The 25933-nt window shown below is 45.0% G+C and overlaps 1 protein-coding gene across 3 annotated transcripts; it reads left to right on the top strand.

Moving 5' to 3' along the window:
- Positions 1-1143: 1143 nt before the first annotated feature.
- PAFAH1B1 (platelet activating factor acetylhydrolase 1b regulatory subunit 1) lies at positions 1144-25933 on the top strand. 3 transcript variants are annotated; one of them, XM_074556787.1, is made up of 11 exons: positions 1144-1343; positions 14154-14362; positions 14790-14874; positions 16077-16151; positions 17004-17210; positions 17529-17697; positions 18544-18646; positions 19355-19583; positions 20970-21071; positions 21689-21845; positions 22404-25933. In XM_074556787.1, exons 2-11 carry the CDS (start codon positions 14331-14333, stop codon positions 22475-22477), a joined length of 1233 nt encoding a protein of 410 aa, XP_074412888.1. In that variant the 5' UTR covers positions 1144-1343; positions 14154-14330; the 3' UTR covers positions 22478-25933. The 3 variants fall into 3 exon arrangements, with proteins under 3 accessions (XP_074412888.1, XP_074412889.1, XP_074412890.1); XM_074556788.1 differs by lacking the exon at positions 1144-1343 and adding an exon at positions 1458-1572; XM_074556789.1 differs by lacking the exon at positions 1144-1343 and adding an exon at positions 1650-1850.

The raw sequence follows: 25933 nt of genomic DNA, 5'->3' as shown, positions 1-25933 counted from the left end.
CACCCTCAGGTGCTCTGGGGACAAACACAGAGATCCATTAGGTAACTGTTACATTAGCAACCTCCACTGCTACTCACAGGAGTAACAGACAGGACTATACAGCTTTTGATTACGAAATTTTCAGTGTCCCTTGAAGTTTCTTTCAGTTTTTGCTCTCTAGATAATTTTCCATATGGAATTACCTCTTTCCTTGGGTCAGCATTTCAGAGAGCTGTGTGGCCCCACTCTCAGTGCATTGCTGTCAGCGCTGGAGGTGGCTGTGGTCACTGTCCCTGGCCAGCGCAGCTGGGAACTCACCCTGCTGGGCTGTGCAGGCTCCTGGGCAAGCACTGCTGCCCCTCACACCAGATCACTGCAGAGCACGGGGACTCAGAACTACAAACTGCTGGCAGAACCGTGCTGCACAGAGCTGCTCGGCTGTGCCAGCCACACAGGAGCTGGGACGGGCAGTGCCAAGGCTCTGCTGTCACCTCCTGTGAGCGCACGGGTTAAAGCAGCACTGGTCTGCGCCTCAGTTTACCACCAGGAACTACCATTTTGAGATACCAAACAAAGGACATTTTGAGATTTAACTAAATGGGGCTTGTAGGTAACGCGAACATTCAGTTCCCAGTGTAAAATGCGAGTGTTTCTATGCTACCCCTGTGAAGGGGCTCTGGGAAGTACACAGGGGAGCCCCTAGAGCTCCCCTCACACGGAGGTGATGGACACAAAGAATCCGAACCTTCTCTCAGCTGGTGAATCAGACCTAAGGGACAAGGTCACTCACTAAAACAGAGCTGTCCTGGGAAGGGATTCCTAGGAAGGGACGCTCGGAAAGCACTACAGAGCCCGGTGCCTGCGGGAGGCCAGGGGCGATGCGGTGTACCGGCGGTGCCTCGCCTTCCCGGTGCTCGGTGACACCCGCCGTGCCCGGTGTTGGCGTGCCCGGTGCCACTGCTGCGGCGACCGATGTTTTCCGGGTGTGCCTCGTGGCCTGCGGGCTGCGCCCGGTTCTGCCGGTATGCCCCCGGACAGTCCCCGCTGTTCCCGGGGCTCCCGGGCCGCCCCCTCAGGCGGTCGGCCGCGCAGTGCACGCCGGGAAGCGCGCGCGGCACGCCGGGACACGCACCCGGCGCCTCGGCCGCCCAAGATGGCGGCGGTGGCCGTCCCCGCCCCCGGCCGCGCATGCGCAGCGCCGCGGCGGCCGCGCCGCTCCCGCCCTCCCTCCCGGCGGCCGCGGCGCCTCTGACAGCGCGGAGCGAGCGGAGCGTCCCCGAGCGCCGGGACCGCGCACCGGAATCCCCGCACCGGGACCGCCACCCCGCACCGGGACCCTGACGCCGCACCGGGACGCCGCGCCGGTGAGTGGGACAGACGGGTGGTGCCGGACCCGCGCAGCACAGCGAGGCGGCGGCGCCGGCGGGGCTCGGTAAGGCCGAGGCCCGCCGCCCCCCCGGCCCGCGGGTTATGCCGGCCCGGGGCCCGAGCGGCCGCCGCTTTCCTCTCCGCTCTCCCCCTCCTCTCCCGCTCCCCGCCCTCGCCCCGCTCCCCCCCCTCTCCTCGCTCTCAAAATGGCGGCCGCGCCCGTTGGTGAGGAGGGACCGGGCGGGGCGGGGGGCGGCGGGGGGGCCGGCCCGGTGTCCTCCCCCGGCTCGGTGTGGGGGGGCTCTGCGGGCCGGGGCGCGGCTCCCCCGCTTCCCGGGGATCCCGGACCCGCTCCCGCGGTGACTCTGCAGGAAAACAGGGCCCGGTGGGAGCGGCGGGGCGGGCGCGGAGCCGCCGCCGGGCCCGTGTCCCCCCCCCCACCCCTCGGGCCGCGCCGCTCCGTCCGTGACTTAGCAAATACCGGGAGGAGGCGATGCGCCCGGGTAAATAGCGATGAAATAGCCTTCAGGGACGACGGGCCTGGTTTGTGCGCGGAGGGGACCCCGAGCATCCCTCCCCGGTTCCTGCCGGGGCTTTCTCCCTGTCACCCCTCCCCGGGCAGGGCCGGGCGTCGGGCGATGGCCCAAATGGCCAGCGCGGCCGAGGCACCGAAAACAAGACGAGAATTAATAATCCAGGGAAAGGAGTAGGTGTTGTTTCAGAATTTGTCTCGCATCCCCAGTTTTCCTGCAGTGCTCAGCAGGGCAGCAGCGATAGGAGGTGGCTCAGACCTTCAGAACCAGCTGCAGTAAAACGGGGGAGGGAGGTCTGATCTCTCCTTCTGGGGGTCATATCTCTGCCTGGATGGCTGCAGCTGCACAGCCTTCCCGTGAAAACCTTATAATATTGCTTAAATCCTGTATTAATTGCTGCTCTCGAGGTTTTGTTTCCGCAGGAGGTAATAGGCAGGCAGGGCTTTTGATGGAAGTTGGGGGGTGGGAGTGGTGCCTCCCTTGAAAAGTTTAGGGTTTGTTCAGTTCTGGGGGCGTGAGATTTTTTTAATTTTTTTTTTTTTTTGTTTAAGGTGAATGCAATTAAACTTGACCTTTAATACCAATAATGATGTGACACCTTCCCTTTCTTTGCCATGGTATCACTCGAACCATTTCAATAGTGCTGCAGCAGTGGGCTTGGTTGGTGCAGGTCAAGTCCTTTCATAATGAATTGCCTACTAGGGATGGAGGAAGGTTAATGTAAGCTATATTAAAAATCTTTAATAAACACCGTTTTAATATAATTAAATGTTTGGGCGTATTGACCTGGCTAAATTATGTATTTTTGTGGTGATTCTTGTAAGTATATGTTCCTATGACAGTATTGTTCATGGCATTAGGAGGTGGTGGTTAAAGAACCTCCGTTCAGTGATGATCATTTTGTAAATGATTGTGCAGCATTTGGCTGGTTTTCGGGAGAGGGAGGGTCTGCTGTCAGAATGTTATTTGCCCTTAGAGTAATTTTATTAAATAGGAAAATTATGTTGGGGAACTAAACAAAGAAAATATTTTTAAACTGTAAGATGCATTGCAAATATCCGGCTTGTTCTCGGGCATCTCGTTTTTGTGTGTTTCTGTTGCTGTTCCCATGTTTGTGGATGCTGTGAGCAGCCATTGAGCAGGGAAGAGACTGGGTGGAGTAAGGAGGCAAAGCTGCGAAATGGCTCGATTACCCTTTCAGAGCTTTTTTTTCCTCCCTTTGCCGGGGTGGAGGAATACTAATTGCCGTAACAATGAAGTCTCTTCTTTAGGGAAGAATCTAATGGTGCAGGAAGCTTCGGAAATGAAACAAATCTCACATTCTGTTCTGAGACTGATTTTTCTGCAGGGTGGATTTTGATTTGTCTGGCAGTGAGAAGTGACCAGTCACTGTTGCAAAGCCGGATTTTTTTTGTCTGATAACCGCTTCAATTTATGCACTTAGATATGCACTTGTTGAATTGATTTTATTTACACTTTAGATAAGAATTGCAATTTTTATGCCGGTGTTTTACACACAAGATTTTCTGGAATCTGGAGGAGCCTCTGTATTGTGGCTTCATGCTGTTATTTGTTCATGGAACTTCTTGGTTAGAGCGGATTATGGGTGGGCATGCAGAAAAAGACAATCCCTGGTTTCTCTGGTGACCACAGTGGAGTGACTGCTGTCAGTGTACAGACTGGATTGCGTTGCCCTTCGTCATGTGCCAGGTTCTTGTAAAATAACATCTCAGGGTTTTGGAAGCCCTTTTGAGCACTGTAGCTCTGTAAGAGCATTGCTGTCCCTTTGGGGTACTACTGCTTAAAGTTGTGTGGAAAAGCGTTTGAACAAAGGATTTGGGGAATACAATAGGGATTGGAGGAAGCACCTAGGAAGGGCTGCCTATGGAAGTGCTCTCCTGTTCCACATGTGTCTCATGGCATTCCCAGCTGATTTCAGTACTGATTGGAGCAAGTACAGCATTGAACATGGATGGTTCTGAAGCAGTCTGAGGTTTTGCTTTTTCATGGGGGTCTCGCAGAGATGGACACACAAGAAAGAGACTGCTTCTCTTAGTAGGCCCAAAATTTAAATAAGGGGCAGTGGTTTCTGCATTATTTCTAGTTCATTCCCTTGGAGTAGATGTTCCAGGATCCAGTGGCTGCATGAGCCAAATACCTGAGTCTAATGTGTATCCAGGCTAAGGCCAATGAAGAACGTAGCAAAACACTTTCCATCTTAACAGCTTTGGTTGATTTTTGCCTTTGAAATGATTGCAGTCACTTTTTCTACAAGAGTAACCTGTTCATTTGGGTTCTGCAGACCCAAAAGGCATCAACAGTTCCTTTCTGGCTGCCCACGGGCTCTGTCTTACCCATCCTGCTGGCCCCTCTGCCTGTCCTGGCTCCTGTGCTTCTCCCTGAGAGCTGAGAGCTCAGGTTATGTCTTTGCTCTCAACTTGCTGTGGGCGGGACAGCTCCAGAATCAACATCTGCTGACTGCCTTGTCCACTACTGCAACCTTGTCTTCCATGAAGAACTCCATAGCCATGTCCATCATTAATTATAATGTGTTTATGCTTCTTGTGGAGTATTCTGGCCAAACAGTAGCTGGACCCCTCTGCATCAGGGTAGCTCAGGTATAGACTGCATGTGTTTGTAAGTTTTTTTACAACCCTCTGTAGCTGCCCTGTATTCCTGAATTAGAGGGGTTGGAACTACATAGTACAAAGGAGAGTGACATTGGAATAGTTTGGTTTAGGTCAGCTCTCTTCTTTTGGTGAACTTCAGGCCCATTTTCTAAACTAAAGGCAAAGACTGGGAGAGCAGCTGAAGCATCTATGAAGTGGGCACTGAAATACTTCTCAGGCTGAAAATAAGAGCTGTGTAGGCCTAAATTCAGGAAATCAAGAGGACAATAGAAATCTGTAATTATTATTAATAGATAATAATTTCAGATTTCCTATAGGGTACGAGGGAGTTTCCAGCCTCTAACACGTAATGTGTGATGGCAACTGAAGACCTTTCCCAAGGGTCAGAGCCATGTGTGTTGATAGAATGGTGCTGGGACTCTCCTGTGGGGTTTGTTGCAGAGAAGTCATTGCATTATGCACTGTCCATACTTGCAGATCTGTCAGTGACGTTACAACTGGCTCCTCTTTCTCTCTTTTATAAGAGCTTGCGTATCATTGGCAGGACAACCTGCCTGCTAAAAATGTATTGCACTGGTGAAGCCTTGCCTGGGTTCCGGGGCTTTCTCAGGAGCTACTTTGTGACCTGACACGAGGGAAATGGGGCTCCTATTGTGCCTTTTGAGGGTTTTATTCATGGGTGATGTTGCTTTATCTTTTGATCTGCCTGACAGAGTTGGCTACACTTTTAATTTTTTAGAAGTAGGCATTTGCACTAAGATACAATCCTGACCTGTTTAAAATCAGTTTTCAAGTGCATAAGCTGTTTCCTCAGAATTCTTGCTCTGAATGCTGTCCATGCTAGGGGAGCATGGAGGGCTGTGCTCTGTGGGCAGGATGGTGACACCACTGTGGTGCAGAGGTGTGGTGGGAGCTGTAGCTCTGTCATATCAGCTTATTGGTGGGGTTCTGAGCCTAAGTTGGGTTAAATGTCTGATTTTCATGTATTACAGTTATTTTAGAACAAAACTTTTCCTAATTCCTACCATGTTCTAAGACCTACTGATGAACAGTACACATTAAAAGCCTTGGTGAGAACTAGGATTTTATCTGATGAGACGCAGAATTCCAGTTTTACCCTGGAGATGCCAGCTGCTGCGGGTTAGCCCGACAGATGTCTGTTGCTAACCTGTATCTTATCCCAGTTGTTTAAAAAAGAGCCTTTTCCTCTTAGTTGAGGCAGGACCTGGATGAGGCAATGTTTGTCTCATTCATAATGTTTAAAAGCTTATTCTGTTTTCTTTTTTTTTTTTAACCTTCTCCTCTCTCCTTAAAGTGTTAGATAGGTGTGATTTAGGCCCTTTTGCTTTTAGTTCACTGTCTTGGAAGCCACCTATCATTTCATTTCCTGCTAGCATCCAGTGTCAGGAAATTTCAAAGAAAAATGTTATGTGCGAAGTAAGCATATGGTAAACTCCATTTCCTTGTGACTATAAACATACAATCCTTTCAAAGCTGATGTTGTGCACAGCGTTGTCACACTGACCAATACCAAGAGCACTGACGCATATATAACTGTGTAAAAAAGTCAACATTATTAATTCAAAGTACTTGCTAGTTAATACATTTGGAATTATTTTTGCCATTTCCTTCTTAGTGGTACTGCTTTTGTGTGAGTTCTGCAGCTTGGCTTGACTACTCGTGGACTTTGGATAAGGATTGTGATTAAATGAATGCAATAAATACATCGTTGTGGTTGTGATTTTGTTGATTCTGGAAGACTTTCCTGATATTTTTTACTAGTAACTACTTGCTGCACCTTGAGAAGGTGTTTCCAGAGATGGGCCCATCCGTGGTTGAGGTTTGTAGGTGGTGCAGCAGGAGTGTCTGTCCTGTAATTTCCTCGGATCCGTTGTTAAGTAGGTCCCTGCTGAGGGAGTTGGTCGAAGGCTGTTCAGAGGCACCTCTTGTTCTGGGGCTGCTTGGTGACTCAGCTGTCACACCTCTTGTGAGGTAGGTGACAGGCTCTGTGGCGTGGTGCTGTGCTGGTTTGCATCTGGGATAGCACAGGGGCATTCATGACTGAGATTATTTATACCTTGCCTCTTGTATCCGTGTTAATTGTTCCCATTGTGCTCCACAGACCTTAAGTTCCTTTGGTTTAATTAGACAGACAAGTGTTCCCCTCCCCACCTCCCCCCGAGAATGCCTCTGCCTTGTTTTTCTGCTTAATGCTAAAGCAAAGGTGTTACGTTTATCCCTCTTTAAGACTAGAGGAAAATCAGCTGGACGCAGCTAGGCTGTTTGCTGCAGATAAATGACTATTTCTTCCATATAAACAACATTGGCAGCTTGTTTTGTACTGGATCCACTTGCTTTTTGGGGTGAAGAAAGAGACTGGATAAACAATTTGGTTTGTTTAAATGCTCATGTCTTTGCAATCTATTAAGAGGATGATGTCATTAATGAGTGTCTATGTATTTTAAACAGATGGTGTCTGTTAAATCAGTAATGGTAGAAGTTTCTGGTTCTCTCACCTTCAGCTCTTGTTTTAGAGGCAGGAGTGTAGTAGGTGAAGGTGGGTGATAAGAAAGTTGAGACACCTTCTACCAGAACCCTGATTGCATTATTTTTGGTACTAGTGTCATGAAAGGTTGAACACTGTACCCTGTAACAGAATAAGATGTTATAGATCACAATTATGATGAGCTTTTTGGTTTTCTCCCCCTGCCCTGGGCAAGTGAAACCATTTTTGGTCAACAAGATTTGAAAATGGATAAAGGACCAACAGTGTTCTCATGATTGAAGAGTGGAAGTTCTAAGTTCTTGTTTGGATTTCTTTGTGGTTTCTACCTTTCCCTGTTTCTAAAATATGAACATAGGTGTTCCTTGAAGTTTTCTTCTGGATATTTTTCTTTATAAATTTAATCAATTTGTGGTTGTTTTTGTTAATATCACATTGCCAGGATAACAGGCAGTTTATGATTGAATTATTTAAATTTGGTTGTAGTTCTGTCACCTCTTTTACAGTTATAAATCTGTTACTTAATTCTTCAAGCCAGAGAAGTATGGGAGGAGGAACTGAAAACAACAAAGTTCAAATCTGGTGCGTGCCTGCTGACAGACATATCTGAATGAAGCACTCTTCTGGTGGTCTAGAATTGCTATCCCAAAATGTGTGTGTGTTGTTTGACCTAGCAATGATGATACTGAAAAATTCCCTGCTGGAGTCGTGCAGCTGACCCTGATGTGCTTGGCTCTGAGCAAGTGTTGAGTAGCAGCGTGTAACGTGGAGCCCGTAACACTACCCCTGCGTGCGGTCCCGCTGCTCTCACAGCCCCAGGCCAGAGCCTTCTCACACGTGTTAGAGCTTTATTTTCTACTGCAGCCTGCATTCTTCCTGTTGTTGGTAGCTAAAGTTACCTGCATTTTCACATAGAATTGAACAGGCAGGTTAGAAGAAGGATGTTTTCTCTTGTTTTCCACCAGAGCCTACACACAGACCTCAGGCTGGAGCTCTGACCTGGAGGAAGCTCAAAGACTCTAAAATGATATGACAATGCTCACTCAAGATGTTTCTCCTGAGAATTAATTGTATCATGCTTCTGTCAGAATTGCAAAACTGAAGTGATACATGGTGAAAAAATGTCAAGATTGAATTAAAGTCTTCTTTTAAAAAAAAATATTTCCCAAGCAAATTTGGCCCAGATTCTTCAAAGTCATTTGGTGTTGGTGCCTGGGAAGGTAACGAGGCCAGAAATGTGTTTTGTTGTTTTACAGTCCTAAAGGTGGGTAGTGACTGCTAGTGATGTGTTAAAAATTTAGCTTGAAATAATATGGGAAAGCAGACGGGCATAGGAGTTGATTTCAGAATGCACAGGCGTTTCTTTCGGCAGCATGCTGCGTGGAGCACCCAACTTGCTCCTGCTTTATAGCATCTTGATGACATTCCTTAGCTTTATTTTTCAGATGTAATTGCAACCTGCATTCCAAGTCTTTGGAACACAGGCACTATATCTGATCTGCTACAGATTGCTTTCTGGTTCCCCATGGATTTTGTGCTGAATTATTTTCAGAACTAAACTACTGTATCAGGTTTTTAGCAAAAGCAGTAAAAGTAGGTGAAATGGGGAAGAAAACAGGCATAAAATTTTTCACTTTTTTCATGTTAAAAATGTATTTCCTTTGATAAACCTGTAACTGAACTGAAACGGGAAATGTTTTTTATGAATTATTATAGCACTGCACAGAATGCTCTGTGTACTCTGTGGATAATACATTGATGTATCAAGCAAAGTGTTGACCTACGGGCATTTTGAGACTTCCCTTAATTGCAGAATAACAGGCTTACTAAACATATGAATTAAAAATAAGGCTCAGAGTTGTAATTCAGATCAGATTTGCTTCTTGTTTTGTTTTTCCCAAATCAGATAGCTGTTGGAGCTCACTTTGTCGTAATCCCTCAGCCAGCTTTACTGATGTAGGCTGAAAAGTGGAAAAAAGATTAACCCAGCTCATAAATGAGTAGCTTTCTCATATTCTCCCACTCATCCCTGCTGGCTTAGCAGGTGATGGATTCCAGCATTTTCTAGGATAAGGTCTGTTTGCTGCACTAAGAGCAGCTGCATGCCTGTGCCTGGGTGATTCTACTGTGGATGAGCTTTCCTGCAGAAATGGGGGGCGGGATGGAAGCAGGAGAGGAACTGAATTATTTTACTTGTTACTGTTTTTCTTTCCTATCAACAGATAGAGACATATCTGGGAACCCTTTTCAGGTCCTGATAGTTATGCCTAGGAACCATGGATATTACTTCACTTCTATGGAATCTGGTTTTGAGTACATCGTGGAAAGAATTGTCTTACTCTGTGGCTTGAGTTTGATAGAGCAGCTTTTTGCTTACGCTTTTCAAACAAAATCAGACCCATTAAAAATGAGTTTAAATTAAAAGGAAGTTTTCTTATATACTTGATAGAATTTAGCAACATAATCCAGAGGTGTAAGAGAACAATTCGTGTGGTCTAGTTCTTCCATAAGGACTGTAGCTCTAATTGCCTGGGAATTACTCCCAAATAACCCCTTTAAGTTCTCTTGTTAATGTTATGAAACAGGATACACTGTCGAAGAACCTTGCAAGGACCTCCTGTGCCAGCCATGTAGCAAGAGACAATGCAACAAGAGTTTCGCCTTTAGTCATGCACAAATGGATCCTTTCAGCTTTAAAGAATTGTGGAATTTAATTCTGATTATATCAATTCAGTTACTCTTTTTGGTGGCCTTTGGTTATCATAAATGGCTGGCCTTTCACTGGGATTATAAAATTAGCTGAAGAGAGGGAGATAACTGAAGTAGGATTTTGTGTATATTAACAACACAGAAGTAAGCTCCAGGAGTTTTCTTTGAGGTAAAAAAACCTTTTAAGAATGATAGAATATGTTAGAGAAACCACTTGAAAGTTGCTAGCATGTAGCTGGACGCTTCAAAATGTTTTAAGTTTTATAGGGGTTATTTACATTTTAAATGATAAGCTAAGATTTAAATTGGAACCTTAATGTGAATAATAAAAAACTCTTAATTGATTTCACAGTGTGAACTCGGTTTTGTGTTTCTGATGCTGGTGATGGTTCATGTGCCTTTTTAACACTAAATACTTTGTATTAGGTGTGCCTTAGCTGACAGTCTGCAAAAGTGATGTCCGATTTTGTTTCCTTCAATAAATGTTCTTGGAGAATATAATTTAAAATGTTGTAATAATAATACTTATGGAAAAAATGGTCTTGTAGCTGAGTTAACTAAAGTATTAGAATTCTGCAAAAATACACAATTCCTAAAGCAGTGTTGAGCTAAAGGTTTGCTGGTCTGTTCTGTATCTGCTGATGCTTTAGCTCTGTAATTGATGCCATGTATCACTTCTAATTTTTAATATAATGGGCTGCAGTTACATGTTTAGTGTACATAGCTTGTGTTTTTGTGGTGAGGACTGTTTATGAGCCTAAGCCTACTGTGACTTTTTCTGAGCAGCAGAAATGGGCACTGTTAGTCAGTTAAGTGTCTCCTGAAGCAAGTATGAACACAGTCATAGAAATACCTACAAGCCAAGGTGTACCATTTATTGGCGTAGCATACCATGAGCTGAGGGGAATCTCTTGCCTGAAAGTGATTATTTTTGCCCTACCTCATTGCTGTGACTGAGCGTGTAGCTATTGTGCTTGGATACCTCCTGTAGAGCTGTCTCAGCTAACAAATGGAGCTGAACTTGTTTCATTTTGCTGTTGGTGCATTTATGAATCATTTGCAGGTCTCTCATTAAGTTATTGTGAGGTTTTCCAGTAATCTCGGAAGCACTTGAGCCACACTGATAGCCATCAGTGGAAGAGCCCAGTGTTTGAAGGCAGGAAGCAGCATTGCTCTGTGGAGTCCTCTCAGTCGCCCTGGGGCAGAGGGTGTTCCTGTCCGTGCCAGCTCGGTGCGGGGCTGTCTCTTTTAAAATAAATTTATTTTTAAAGAGTATGCTTTAGTGTGCCACTCTCTAGTCCTGCAGCACCAAAGGATTGAAGTAGGTCTGCTCTCTGTACTGCTCTGATGTTTCTGCCAGTCCTGAGTATCAAAACTGATCTGTAGCTGAGTGGAAAGGTGGGCAGCTGGGATGAGGTGCAGTTGCCTGCCGAGGATCTGCTGCTGTTAGTGGAGATGAGGAGTGTGTTTTGTATAGGTAAGGAATGGTTTGTGTTGTTGTAGAAAACCATGCAGGTCCTGTGCTGCCAGGAGGAGTGAGAGGTGCCCATCGCATGTGTCGTACCTGTGCCAGCGACAGGTCTCCTGCCAGCTCCCGGTTTTAAAAGGCTTACAATGACACCTGATCTTGCTGAGAACACCTTTAGCCCTCTGTTGCTGTCCTTATGCAGAGGTTTGCCGCTTTGTGCTTTTGTATATGCAGACTATTGATAGGGAATCACATAGGTTTTAAGTTAGAAACTGCAACTTGGAAGCGTCTAAGTGGCTATTAATAAAAGGCACATCCTGGTTCACACTAAATTAGTAGCTGTTACTCCATGGGTGGCTAAATTCAGTGTGCTTTTTCCTGTATTTAATAGTGGACAGAGTAAAATTCTCATGTAAAGACACCTTTTCTTTCAGAAGAATATCTAACTCTGTCTTGACAGAGCCTTAATATGCTGATACAAAGTGACCATGTTGAGGCAAGATGTAATGGACAGGTGGCAATTCTTTGTGGGTTGTTTTTGTTCCCCAGGGTTCCCCCAGAGCTCCAGCTGCCTCTCCTGGCTGAGCTGTTTGAGGGTAGCGAGGTGGTGGCTGGTAGGTGATGGAGGAGGACTGGTTAGTCTTGCTTTGCTGAAGCCTGTATGTCACAAAGTCTGCTCCAGCTGAAAAAAAGGTAGTTCACATAGTGGCACAGGTGTGTAATTAATGGTGGTCCTTTTGGGTTTGAACACTTCTGCTTGAGTGGGTTCTTTGTGTGGGGGATTTTTGTTTTGGTTTTTTCTTTGTTTACAGTGGGTTTTGGTTGCTTTAGTTTTGTTTTTCTGGTTTTGTCTACGAAGGAGGCAGTCCTAAAAATACTTCCCCTTCTATTCAGGTGACTTTGTAGTTAAAAGTCAGGAATGCTGAGCAGAGTGCTTGGAACAGACCCTTCTGGAGGAGCGAGAAGCTGTAGATCAGTTGGTTGGTGGCTTTGGCTCAGCTGTAATTTGTTAATAGCAGGAGTAGCTACTTTGCCATGTGGCTACTGGAATTTATCTAGTACTAGGATCTGTTTCTTACTAACAATTCAGAGTTAGATTGTGGAGCAGCCCAGGGGTTGGGAAGCAGATATGGGATATGGAAAAATTTGGGGTTGCTTTACATTTGACAGGGAAAATGCATTTCTAAATAGATGACATGTGAAAGATGTCCTTACAAACACAGTTGCTGTTATTTTTAGACCAGTGCTATAATTGCATCTCCCAGATGCCGCTACAAAATTGATGAGATATTGGGCTTTTTTACTGGAGTCAGTACCCTGTCACTGGATTTGCTAGGCATTCACTGCATAGCGGCGGTTCAAGTACAAATCCCCCTTCAGGTTGTTCCTGTGGCAGGCCTAGAGGCGGGTTTTGGCCGTGGCGTGTTTGCGCTGTGCTGCGGCAGCGCTGCCGTGTGCGGGGCCGTGCCCGGGCCCGTCCCGCTGCCCCCCGGTCCGGTTGGGCACCGCGCGGCCCGCGGCGCGCCCTCTGCGGGCGCCTCTCAGCACTGCAGCACCTTGTGTTGGGTGGGAACTGCATTGCCGTTAATTTGCGTGTGCTACTCTGCTCTGTACTGAGCGCCGGACGTCTCTTGAAACCCAGTGTCTCTTTACCTGGCATGAATTGGGTTATGGGACAAGAGGAGGTGAAATGCTCGCTTCTGTTATCTGAAAGGATGAAGCCTATGCTGTTAGTTTTCAGCTGAATTGTTTCTGAAATAGCTGTTGGGGAAGAGGTTAGACTAATTAAATGAGGCATTGCCTGTTCAGAGTGCTCCTATCATAACTGGCTAGCAGGCAGTATTACAGTATGCAGCATTTAATGTGGAAGATCCACCAACAGGGTGGAAACAAGTAACTTGCTGCTTAAGCTCATTTTGAAGCAGACAGCAGGGCCTAGATAGGTTTAGAATGAAGCCTCTGATCCCCTGTGATGAATAAGTAGCCATTAACAATACACGCTTGGTATTTTCCTTACTTTTTTCATAGCAGGCTGTTGTTTAGAGGGGGCTCCTTACTGAAATTGTTACTGAGCTGTGGTACTGCAGTCAGTGTACCTGTGTGTCTAGGGAGGGGCAGAGGTGAGGCACGGGAGCGTGCAGTCTTCTAGCAGTCGGTAGAGAGTATACAAACCCACCTGCTGTCTCTGAGCTCTGTGCATTGCCTCAGCCTATCTCGGTGCTGAAGGCTGGTTGGTTGGTCAGACTTGCTGAGCCGCCTGAGTGAATGATGAGTTCTGTCCAGAACCTGCCAGGTGTGCAAGAAGTGCCATTTCAGCACTTCCCATGGTCGTGGTGCTCACAAGGTCCCTGCAGTGCAGAAAGCAAAGGCAGTGTGGGTTTGGTGATGTCACTGAGCAGAGGTTGAAGCTGCCCAGTTGAAGCAGGTTGTGCACTGAGAATGCTGCAGTTCGTGTTTCTGAATCAAAGGATACTAATGAGTCTGTGTTTTGGAAAAGCACAGCTCCACTGGCGTGAGCCACCTCGAGCGTGTCGGGTTTCAGCTGTATCCCGAATTGGCTGGCCTTGCCAGAGGTGTTGTGATCGCTCCAGTGCCTCAGCCCAGCTGCAGTCATGGGCCTGTGGCAGCTCTACCCATGGTAATGGTGCCACTCTGATCAGCTTGAAGGACTGTTTAAAAATTTGCTGTGCCCTGAACATGGGGGGGACGAAGTATTAACTCCAGGTAAACAAAGAGAACAAGTATTGTCTCTTGTTCAAAGGTCTTCCAAACTCCCTCAGGTGGTGGTACTGGAGTGGGTAAAGTCATTTGTGTGCTGCAGTTGTGTAGCACTGTAGCTGCAAGGGCCCCACGCTGGGCTGGAGCCAGAGTCTTTAAAGATGCTGCTTGGATAAATCTAAGAAAGCTGCCTGAGCAACGCTTGTTTCAAGGAAACAAATGATGTCTCTTTCTCCTCCTTGTAGATGGATTGAATCTTCTGTGTTGAATGCCTCTGGATTCTGTACTGGGTTTGACATCTGGGGAAATACTTGTGATTTAAGCCACTGTGGCAGACTGAATTGTGGATCCTGGGTTCCCAAGACTTTAGCTCTTGAGGAGAAGCCACTGCTCGATCACGTTAACCTGACATCTCAGCCACGATGGTGCTGTCACAAAGGCAACGAGATGAACTGTAAGGGATCATTGTTTTTAAGTTTGTGTTGCATTTTCATTAAACTTCAATTATTAGCATTTGTTTCAAAATAGATTTTATTTAAAGTTTCTCTGTTCACATGCCCTTTAAGTTCTGTGTATTGTGGTTTGGATCTCTCTACTCTTTATTTTTGCTAGAACTGATGGTATTTGAAACTAGAATTGGGAAATGATGAAAATAAAATTTCAAGGTTACTGGTGGCATAAAAAATGGATTCTTCAATTTGCAGTAAGCATATTGCAATATAAGATGCAATCTGTGAATTCTACATTTATCTTGAGTAAATTCTGGAAATTTTTCGCTATTTTACTTTATAACGTAGACAAGGATCTGATCAGAATGCACTATGTTGTGATGACAATATTTCTCTGAGTCCTTAAATTGTATTTGAAATGTTGTTTTGTAGAAATCGAGCGATAGCAGATTACCTCCGTTCCAATGGCTACGAGGAGGCATACTCGGTTTTTAAAAAGGAAGCTGAATTAGATGTGGTGAGTTCAAACAAGATTCTTCATGTATATTTTAGTTCAGAAAATCCTTTTGAGATTTGAGCTGGATGAGGAGTTAAGTCATCACCTGAGTCTGTTGCATAGCTCTTGGGTAACCGTGTAGTAGGAGGGCAGGCTGAAACAGTTCACAGAGATTGATCATCCAATAAGGCCAGGCTGGACAGGGCTTGGAGCAGCCTGGTCTGGTGGAAGGTGTTCCCCCCCCAGCAGGGCTGTGGAACAAAAAAACAAGGTCCCTTCCAACCCAGACCAGTCTGTGATTCTGGGATTGTGTGACCAGCTCTGGTAAGCAGCTCTGTTTGCTTAGACTCTACAGATGCTGGTGACTCAGACCAGTCATTTCTTGCGACTTCATTCTGTTGACTTGCCTTTGTCACAGATAATTTGGTATAATTTTTAACTTTGGCACCTATTAGCATAGGAGGTATGCATTTCATATGGCTACAGCTGGATTGAGTCGTAAATTGTGCTGGATAAATCCTTGCCTTTTCTTTGTTACATATCTTGCATTGTTCTTTTTCCAAAATGCTTGAAGTTTGACTTAATTTCTCCAATTTGCTACTAGTATTGAATAAATAAGTAGAAATGACGAATTGAAATACCATGCTTATAATTGAAAATCCTAATATAATTTCCCTATCTGCCTTATCTATCAACCTAATTTAGTCTCCTCTTCCCAAAGCTTAGGAAAGCAATCTAAATAGGTTAGATGGTCCTGAGGGAAAGAGAAAACACAGCTGCTAAAAGTTTCACAACTTTTATACAAGAAAATCTGGATTGGAGTGGGCTATTCTAAAGTGGAAAGAAAAGATAAAGGCTGAAAATATTTGAGTAAATTGGAATGATAGATGTGCAGCTCTACAAAGAGAGATTTAATTTTTGTATGGATCATTCATGCAAATTACTCCAGCTTTCACAAGTGCCCCCCCTATAGCAGTAGATTAACATCTGTCTGTGACCAAGGTAGCAAGTCTTGGTCAGAGCTTTTGGTCAGAGCTTTTGTCTGCTGTGGAGTAAATCTTGGCATGGTTATTTTCTGATGTCTGTTATCTTCATCACATTTAGGATTATTGTAGTATGAGACTGTAATTTTGTAATGGAAAGGATGTGCAGCACTTAGTTACTTCTGCACCTCTGATGTTTGTGTTGCTTTTCTTCCTCTTTCTTTAAATGCCTCTTCTCAGAATGAAGAGTTAGATAAGAAGTATGCTGGACTTCTGGAAAAGAAATGGACGTCTGTTATAAGATTACAAAAGAAGGTAAGTAGAGATGTGCTGGATGTACATATATTAAAAGTTAGCCCAGAAAGCATTCAGCACTGAACGTGCATGTGCAGTCCTGAAGCTGGAGAGGCAGGAGGTGCCTTGAGGCAGTTGGTGAGCGGGGAGATGGAATTGCTGTGTGCAGAGGGTCAGGCTGGGCTGGAACGGAGGAGAAATCAGTGCTGCCTGTTGTCTTTGGCCATGGCCCTGGAGGGAAGGAGCCATTAGCTCCAGTGCATTCCATGGGGATTGTGCTGCAAGTGGAGAGTACAAAACTCTTTTTAGTCATGCTTCAATGGCTCAAGAGTGTATCAAAAGCAAAAAAACCCCTGAAATCAGTGTGTTAACAATGAAGTCCTATCCCTTGTGCAGGTTAATACAGGGAGGGTTTATTAGCCCTCCAGTGTTTCTGTTGTTGGTTAATGTGTGTGCTAGCTCCAACAGGACACAGAATTCCTGCAGCAGTGGCATTCCTTTTTGTTAGCACAACCTTCTTTGGTAGTTTGGCACAATCGTAATTCAGATGTATTTGTACAGTGTGTGAGTAAAGGGGATTTTGTAGAACTTTTTCCTGTGAAAATATTTGGGAATTTGAAAAGAATAAATTATTAATGGTTAGATTATTAAGAATTAACTATATATTATTAAAGAATAAGCTATAAATGATTAATTTAGGTTTGGTTTTTAAAATCAGTGCTACTGAATGTTGGTTATCAGTTTCGGTCCGTGCAGTCTTGGCTTTTCTGTGAGTTTTGGAGTCAGTTGTTATTTGGATTACTAGTGAAGAAGGTGAATTAGATCTTGTATAAAACTGGAAATGAAAGGTTTCTTTAAAATTCTTACACTTAGGTAATGGAATTAGAATCGAAGCTGAATGAAGCTAAGGAAGAATTTACATCAGGTGGACCTCTTGGTCAGAAACGAGACCCTAAAGAGTGGATTCCTCGTCCTCCAGAGAAGTATGCATTGAGTGGGCACAGGAGTCCTGTCACCCGAGTAATTTTCCATCCAGTGTTCAGTGTTATGGTCTCTGCTTCAGAGGATGCCACAATAAAGGTATGTGTGTGCTCCAGACAACTGCCTGTGCAATAGGTGGCATCGATACAGTGAAACATGTTCTCCTGCTGGGCTTATAATGCTTAAAGTTAGCTGAAAATAGTTTTCAAAATGCATTAATTCTGTTAATTTATAAGTAACAACATCACATGAAAAGAAATTTATTCTTCTCTTCTATTAAGCTTTTTAGGACTGTCTGTCTCTTGCTTGCTTAATTATTGAACAAGGTGCCAGGCTGGCCTGCAGAGTGCAAATGTGAGGCTGCAGAATACAAAGAGTAATGGGCCGCTGCTAACAGGCTGTCTGTTCCCTTGTCAGGTGTGGGATTATGAGACAGGAGACTTTGAGAGAACCCTGAAGGGGCACACAGACTCTGTGCAAGATATTTCCTTTGACCACACTGGCAAACTCTTGGCCTCCTGTTCTGCTGATATGACCATTAAGCTATGGGATTTCCAGGGCTTTGAGTGCATCAGAACTATGCATGGTAAGGTATTAAGGGATTGATTTAGCAGTCTGTAAAGTGAAGAGATTTTTTTTTTTTTTTTTTAATCCAGGAAAACTGCTGATGTGGAATGGGGTTATAGACCAGAGTATTTTCCAAAAGAAAAAAGGGGAGATATAGTTTGGTACTTTGAGTGCTCTGTAAATAGGGGAATACATGCAGTGTTTATGGAATGAAATAGCATCTTAAATCTACTATGCATGATGGTGTAGGAAGCATCTCTGAAGCAAAATGACTGAGGGACTTCAGCTTTAAATATCAAAGGCTTGCTAGACAGTAAAACTACCTTCAAATCAGTGAAAGATTCCTTCAGCCCCCAGTTCCTGATGCAGGGCCAGAGGAGTTGTGGCTGCTCCATGTGGGGTTTGGCTGCATGTGTTTGATCACACAGGAACGTTCCCTTTGCACTGGGTTTGAAAGCCATAGGAAAAATGAGAAAGTACAACACCCACAGCTATAAGATTCTACTATTGACAGCAAGTGGTTTTTATAGTCTTATGTAAGAGCTTTTTTCTTGCTTTTAGGATCATTTTTTAGAAGGGGTGAGTAGAAATAGAGGATGCTTGAGACTTAAAAAAATAAACACCCACCCATAGGTATGCAAGTAAACAAAAAGCACCTTTAAGGATGCTCAGTGTCTGGACTGTGTGGGTTCTAAAAGTATGGATAATTATTTCATAGAATCTCAAGTTTACATGTAAAGATTATTCAATAAAGCGTGCTCTGCTGCTGTAGCTACTTGACCAAGATAAAAAAAAAAGGGAAGTCCTGTGTGCTCTGTGAAAACTCTGCCAGTGCCACTTAATAAAGGCTTTATTTTGTTTTTAGGTCATGATCATAACGTTTCTTCGGTAGCCATCATGCCCAACGGAGATCATATAGTTTCTGCCTCAAGGGATAAAACTATCAAAATGTGGGAAGTCCAGACAGGGTAAGTGCACTTGTGAGCAAACAGCGCCGGAACAAAAGCGAGGAGAAACCACTGTGTGTAGAAATGGGACACAGGAATCTGGATGTCAGCAGGCACTCTTTGAATTGAGAAATGATGTTCTGCTGTTTAGAATAATTCACTGAAAGATTCTGCTCCAGTCATTAGGTAGAGGGGTTTAGATGTTAATGCTAACTAATTAAAGCTAACTGGTTTTGTCTTTCTAGAAGCTATGAGGGTAGATTTCTAGCTCATGACCAGTTAGAAACGTAAATTCACTGGTTTACTATGAGTTTAAAGAAAGTATCTGTTACCTTTCTTGACACAGATCAAGGTGTCCCCCGATTTTTTTTGTCTTCTTGCTTGTTTCATTTATCAATTGCCTCTCTAATAACCTAAACGACCTGTAAATCTCTACTTGTTCTTAAAATACGTGTTTAATGCAAGTAGTCATGTCAACTTAATTTTCCCCCAAGTTTCCTGCTTTTTACCTTAACAAGTTTTAGCTAGCTCCTAGCTGTTGCTGCTTTCTCACATCAGCATCCTTTCCACGAACTCCTTATGGCGTGCTGCATCAGCTGCCTGGATGAACATGTGTGCACTAAAATATTTTATCTTAACCACTGAGTAGGTGAGGTGCGCTGAGCTTTCCAAGGCCCGTGCAGGGGGCGATGGTGCCAGCAGTTGGGTGATGCTGTGTTTCTTGCACAGTTACTGCGTGAAGACTTTCACGGGGCACAGAGAATGGGTGCGCATGGTGCGGCCCAACCAGGACGGCACCTTGATTGCCAGCTGCTCCAACGACCAGACGGTGCGCGTGTGGGTGGTGGCGACAAAGGAATGCAAAGCTGAGCTCCGAGAGCACGAGCATGTGGTAGAGTGCATTTCCTGGGCTCCTGAGAGCTCCTACTCCACCATATCAGAAGCTACAGGATCAGAGGTAACATTCCCGGGCTGTTACACCAGCATGCACGGGGCGATCTTTGTTCGTGCTCTGTGTAGCACTGACAGCCACTCGGCTTTGGGCTCAAGGGCCTGGCAGGTACAGCAGGTATATGAGTACTTTGGTCCAAGTATCTTGGTGTGCAGCTAAGCCCTGTCTTGGCTTCCCAGGATCCAGCTTTTGTGTTTAGGACCTATCCTTGCACTAGTGAAAGTGAACTTCAGGGAGATGCTCTGTTCAGGAAGGGATGAGAGTGGGACTGCTGTCTTGTACTGCAGCAAAGAAATGTGTAAAGCAGCTTCTCTGGCAGAATGTGAAGATTATAAGGATACTTAGCAATTGGAAGGTAGAGGGGGGAAGGAGCCAGTCAGGAATGCAGAATGAAGCTGTCTTGGGTGCAGAGTGCACTGTGCTGGAGTCAAGCACCGATTGCGGTGATTTACTGTAGAGCTACTGATGGGAGAAAGCATTCCTTAACTAAAATGAATCCTAGTTTGTGTGATCACTGATACCCCTTCTAGTGAGCCTCAGGAAAGCCTAAAGGCCAGAAGAAATTTTCGTTCTAAGGATGTTAAAATGTAGAAAAAAGGAAATAGAAATAAGCTCCAGTTTCTAGTCAGGCCCCCCGCCTGGCATTGCTGTTTTGCCCTCCGCCTCCAAAGGCCATGGACACCCCAGGGGAAAAGTAGCCACACTGAACACAGAGACTTGACTAGTGATGGCTTTTACAAGTTATTCCAGTCAAATTTTACTTGAATCGCGTAAAGATCCTTGTAATCTTTTGATGATAAGTAATTAAAATGAAAGTCGGTGTGTCCTTCCTGAGGCCGTGTGGGCTCTGCTGGGGTGCCTCTCCTGCCCCCTGCTGGAGGGATCGGGCACAGCCCGCAGGGGAGCACCTTCCCTGCACACCTGGGGCAGGTGAGCTCGGCCGTGGTCACACCGTGCATGGGCACACACAGAAATCACTTCACAGTCGGAAGTTTTCAGGAATTCTTAACCCTGCTTCATTACATTTTATGAAGAGTGTGAGCACAAAAATATGTGTGAGCTGCATCCTCGTTTGTCCCGAGATGTGGCCCTTGAGCTGTGTCTGCTGTTAACAGAGGATGTCTTGCAGTAGGCAAGTGTGTATTCAAAGTGTTACTTGGCTTGTGGAATCAGCAGGACAAGCAACCATTTCTTTTAACATATTGTGTAATTCTCCTAGCATTACTACCAGTGCCTGTGATGCAGCTTTGTCAGTGTGGGTTTACTTGCTGTAAGCTGTTGTATGATATGATTTTGGTACTAAACAATATCACTGGGAAGGGATCTGCTTCATTCCTCCTCTTGCTGCTTCCATCCTATGCATACCATAACTTAAAACATAATTTTCTGTAGACTAAGAAGAGTGGCAAGCCTGGGCCTTTTCTGCTGTCTGGATCCAGAGACAAGACCATTAAGATGTGGGACATTAGCACTGGCATGTGCCTTATGACACTTGTAAGTCCATTGGTGTTTTTTTCTGGCCGTCCTAGCTGCGTATGTACAACCAGTTTTAATGAGATGTATTGTCTTGCATGTCATGTTTTCAAGAGAAGTCAGAGTTATAATAATCCAAATGCTGGAAATACAGCTTTAATGGCTTCTATAGGTTGTTGCTAAGAAATACTGACAATCTCCAAAATCATAGTGTGAATGCAGTACTGTGGTGTAGGTTCTGTTATGAGTAGCTTGGATTGTTTACAGAAATGCTGGTAATCATCTGAATTGTGTCTTCTGTGAGGTATCACGTTGCTGCCACGTGTGGGACTTCCTGCAGGCCATGGCCTGCTGTTCCCAGCTCAGATTCTGGGTGGTGGTGCTGGGGGTGGAGAGCAGAATTGGTGCAGATCACATGAGGACTGCTGTTTGTTTGCGTTCAAGTACAGGAACTTGCATTGTTGGGAGGACTGATAGAGTTGTAATAATAGAAACTGGAGATAAGCTGTGAGTTCTCAGAGGCCTCAGGAGCTCAGTGCTGTCCTTGCGGGGCCAGGCAGGGTGCCTCAGTGTGCCCTGGTGCGAGGTGTGGGATGCTCAGCTCTCAGCCTGCTCACTGATCTCTCCTTGTGCACAAGGTGGGCCATGATAACTGGGTACGTGGCGTCCTGTTCCATTCTGGGGGAAAGTTTATTTTGAGCTGTGCTGATGACAAGACTCTCCGTGTCTGGGACTTCAAGAACAAGCGATGCATGAAAACCCTCAACGCGCACGAACACTTTGTTACCTCTTTGGGTACGTATTGCTCTCTGTGCCAGAGCTGCTGCTTCCCTGCTGCTGCAGCTGGGCACCAGGCTGCCGTTCACCTTGGGGCCTTAGTGGCACCTTGTGCTCTCTGTGTAGAAGAAATGAACTAGAAATTAACTCCAGTTTCTAGTCAAACCCCCGACCCATGTGAGTTGTAGAATATAGAGTGTGCTGGATTTTTCCACTTCTGCTGCCAGTGTTGCTCGTGGATAAGAATGTTAACTGACAGGGAGTTCTGGAACCTGTCACCAGAGCGTGCAGGCACGTGGGGAGGGTTCTAGTGTCAGTGCTTGCCCAGCAAAAGGAAAAGTAGGGTGTGCACAACAGTCAGAAAAGAGTTACTTGGAATTCCTGGACATTCCTGGTTTGTGTTACCAGATCTTGGTAACGGCATGAGAGAATGTGGCTACAAAAGTATAGCCAGGAGCTTTGGAATTTAGCCTTTGAGCTGGTAGAATTGTTTTGGAAAAGCAGTGCCATTCAGTGAGAGTAGGAAATGCTGAAGTTCTGGGTTCACTGGTAACGAGAGCTTTTGTCTCCTGGCAGATTTCCACAAGACAGCCCCGTACGTGGTGACTGGGAGTGTAGATCAAACAGTAAAAGTGTGGGAGTGCCGCTGATGGAGTTCACAGTGACCCCTTTTCCTCTGGATGCACTCAGATACCATGGTTACCCATTGAGCTCTGTTTAAATAAATATTGTCCTTTCATGTAAATTATTCTGGATGTAGATTGAGCTTATTAAATGTTACACACAAAGTATTCATGCATGGTGAATCCAAATTGTATACTGTAAATTTACATACGTTGTCTAGAAGTACCATAGGTTTAAGAACATGGGCTGGCATTGGTCACATCAGACCTGAGAAGGCAGAAGTGGGATGATTGGAATAGGGCACTTAACTGAATAGTTGACAGTGTCGTTATGTCGGATAATTATACCTGTTTTTCTTTCTGCTGTCTGTTGGTGCCTGAATTGGTGACCTCATTTGGGAAAAGTTTTGTAGGGCTCTTTCAGAAATGTGTATCTATGTAACATCACTTAAGTGTGCTTAATAAATCTTCTCTAAGAATACTAGATAATAAGGCTGCAATTCAGAATCTTCTGAACCTTATATGTAATTAATGGAAATTAATTAAACTCTGGAATATTTGTCATGAAACATTTGCCAAATCAACAGAAAATATTTGTTTTGGCCTCCTATCACGCAAGGGTTGGTATATTTATAGAACTGACTGTAAACCTGAAGTAAGACAACAAATCTTAGTCGCAGCTGATGTGATAAATGTATTTATTTTTTATTTGGTCATTCAATGGTTAAGCTGTGCTGTTAAACTAAGTTGAAATGGTTTTTTGTTTGGTTTTTTTTTTTTTTTAATGCTAGACGAACTTCCAGGAGGAGTTGTCCATCCCACTAGAGTTTAGTGATCCAGTTTCCAGTAGAGCTTCCTCTCCCAAATGACTGCCATGGTCCAACTTGCTGTTTGCTTTCCATGTTTGTTAGAGATGTGCAATTCCTATTTACACAGCAGGATCAAAGGACACTTCCCTCATTCACTGGCAGGAAATTGGGGTATACAAAAGTTTTTTGATTTCCTTAGTGCTCCTTGGACAATGAGGTGATCCTCACCTTGGCAATGTGGCTCCAATTAAAACATCCTGGGGTTTGCATGTGGAGAAAAACCTTGGGCTGCAGCATTGAAATGCTTTAAAGGAAGCACTGAGTATGTTGAGAATCAGTTGACAATGGCAGGTCAGATCCATGCAGGCTTCTAAAACAAAGATGCCATGAACAAAGCCCACACCCATCTGTGGGAATGATAATAAACATTAAAACCAAACCTATCAGCAAAACCAGCCCAGCTCAGTTATTAGTATTTGTGTTGTTTGGTGTACACAATTTTTAATTTGCATATCCCTGAAGTTACATATTTGATCTGAAATGAATGAACATATTATAAATTAATATTTTAATCAGCATTTTTGTGACAGATTCCATTGTAGATAACCAAGAATTCCAATACTTATCAAACTAACCAGGTGTTTTTAAAAATCAACTTTAAAATTTACAATACAATGAAGTACCAGGCTGATGTTTTAACAGATGGATTTGTGCTTTATTTTATTACTTTGGTTTAATCCATGGCTTTTAAAATGTCCCTTTTAATGCCCCTGAGAGTCCCTGACCAGCATAGGGTGGGCTGGAGGGTGAACATTCACACTGCACTGGTGAGAGGGAAACTTCCGCAGTCAGCCCAGCAGGAGCCCTAGTTCTGTGGGAGGAGCTGGACTGGGGTGTGGGGTCCTCTGGGAAGCCGTGGAGAAAGCGGAGTTGTGATGTGGGGGTTTTCAGAGACAGTTTAAGATCCAGGCTAATCTCTTAAATCCAGTGGTTTCTGTCATTCTCAGTGTGTGTTGCTGCATAAGCATGCACGAATAAAATCTGTTTTGTTCGTTAGCTGCTTGGACTGGAAAAATTTGCTGCTTTTTGTCCTATTGGAGAATTCCAGATACACAAGTAGTGCATCTTAAATCCCTCCATGCATCTGCAACTGTAAAGTAATAACATCTGTTTAATTCCTGGTAGAACCTAGAAACTTTATTTAAGTCTAAAATAAACCACCCTCATGTACATAACTCAAAACCTGAATGAGAAATTAAAGGTACCTGTGATGTGGAAGTTGTCTACTGCATTTTTTCCCTGTAGCAAAGACACATTTACCAGGCCACCCGGCCCCAGTGCTGGCAGCAGTGTCGCTGCTGTGTGAGACTCAACACTGCTCCTGTGCAGAGTGAGCCTTGTGGGGCAGCAGGGAATGATCTCAGGGATGGTCCTGACCGGACCAAAGCTGAAGCCCTGGCTGGAAGGGAGCCACACCACAGGCATGGGAGTGAGGGGCACACTCTGGGACGTGCTGTGGAACTGTCCCCACTGTTGCTGTCAGCTCGTGCTGTGCCTTTGCTGTGGTCAGATCTGCAGCAGTGAGGTTACTGGGTCAATAATGAACTAGATGCATTGGAGGGGGCGAGGGGGTCTCTGGTGCTTTGGCACTTCTGGTTAAAGCTGGCAGCACGTGCCAGGCCCCAGCTCTGGCCTGTCACCAGAGCCACTGCAGCTCCCTGGGCTTAGCCTAGCCTGTGGCACGCCACACGCCTCAGAAAGTGCAACATCTTTTGTGGCTTAGATAGAAGCTGAGCTTGGTGTTTTATACCACCTTGCACTTTAGAAGGTGAAACAAACCCGTCCTGCTTTTGTGTGTGGTGTGACCAATGTGTGCCCAGGACACTGAGGAAAGGAAAACAACCCCTGGTTGGTAGTGAGTGGGGACTGTGGGCATGGGGCCCCTGCCTCTCCTCTGCCGCTTTCTGTCCATGTGAACTGCCTGAGAAATCACTCTTAGACAGCTCCTGACTCTCCTGAGAGCTGGTTAAAAGGAAAAATACTTTGTTTTTGTAGACAGTGGTGGCTTGGTGATCCTTTAATGGTTTGAATATTGCAAATGCTGAGTGGAGTGAAGGAGAAGCGCCCTTGGAGTGAGCTGTTGTGTCCAGCTGTATATAACGTCCGTGTACTAAATCAATACCGAGAGTCCTGTAGCAAGAGCACGTGCATAGAGGGGTGGGATGGACGGGGGGGAGTGGGGGGGTCGCGTTGGATTTGCAAGTCACAACTGGCGTTAACTGGCCTTTTTATCTTTCCACTGTGTCATGTAAGTAGCTGCTTTCCTGTCCTGCCTGTCCCTCAGGCTTCCCCGAGTTCATTCTGAAGAGAAGTAAGCAAAATCCTCACGCTTTAGAGTCGATCCCGACATCGACGTGAAGGCAAATGTCAGATGTTTGTTTGAGCGCTGTTAGAGGTTGCAATTGGAGAGAACAGTTCCCAGGCTGTAGGAGTTAACTGAAGCATTGACACAATTAAAACAAAATCGGTAAAGGAATGTATATAATACTGCTCTGTGTTTTACAGTAAGATTTGTTGCTCTCAGACTGTGTAAAACAAAATTTATTCATGTTTTCTGCATATTAAAAAAATCTTATTGTACCAATTGGTAAACTATTAAATGCATATAAAACTA

Source organism: Zonotrichia albicollis, chromosome 22 (genome assembly GCF_047830755.1).
Source record: "Zonotrichia albicollis isolate bZonAlb1 chromosome 22, bZonAlb1.hap1, whole genome shotgun sequence".
Lineage (NCBI taxonomy): Eukaryota > Metazoa > Chordata > Aves > Passeriformes > Passerellidae > Zonotrichia > Zonotrichia albicollis.
This window is presented reverse-complemented; position numbering and strand designations above follow the sequence as displayed.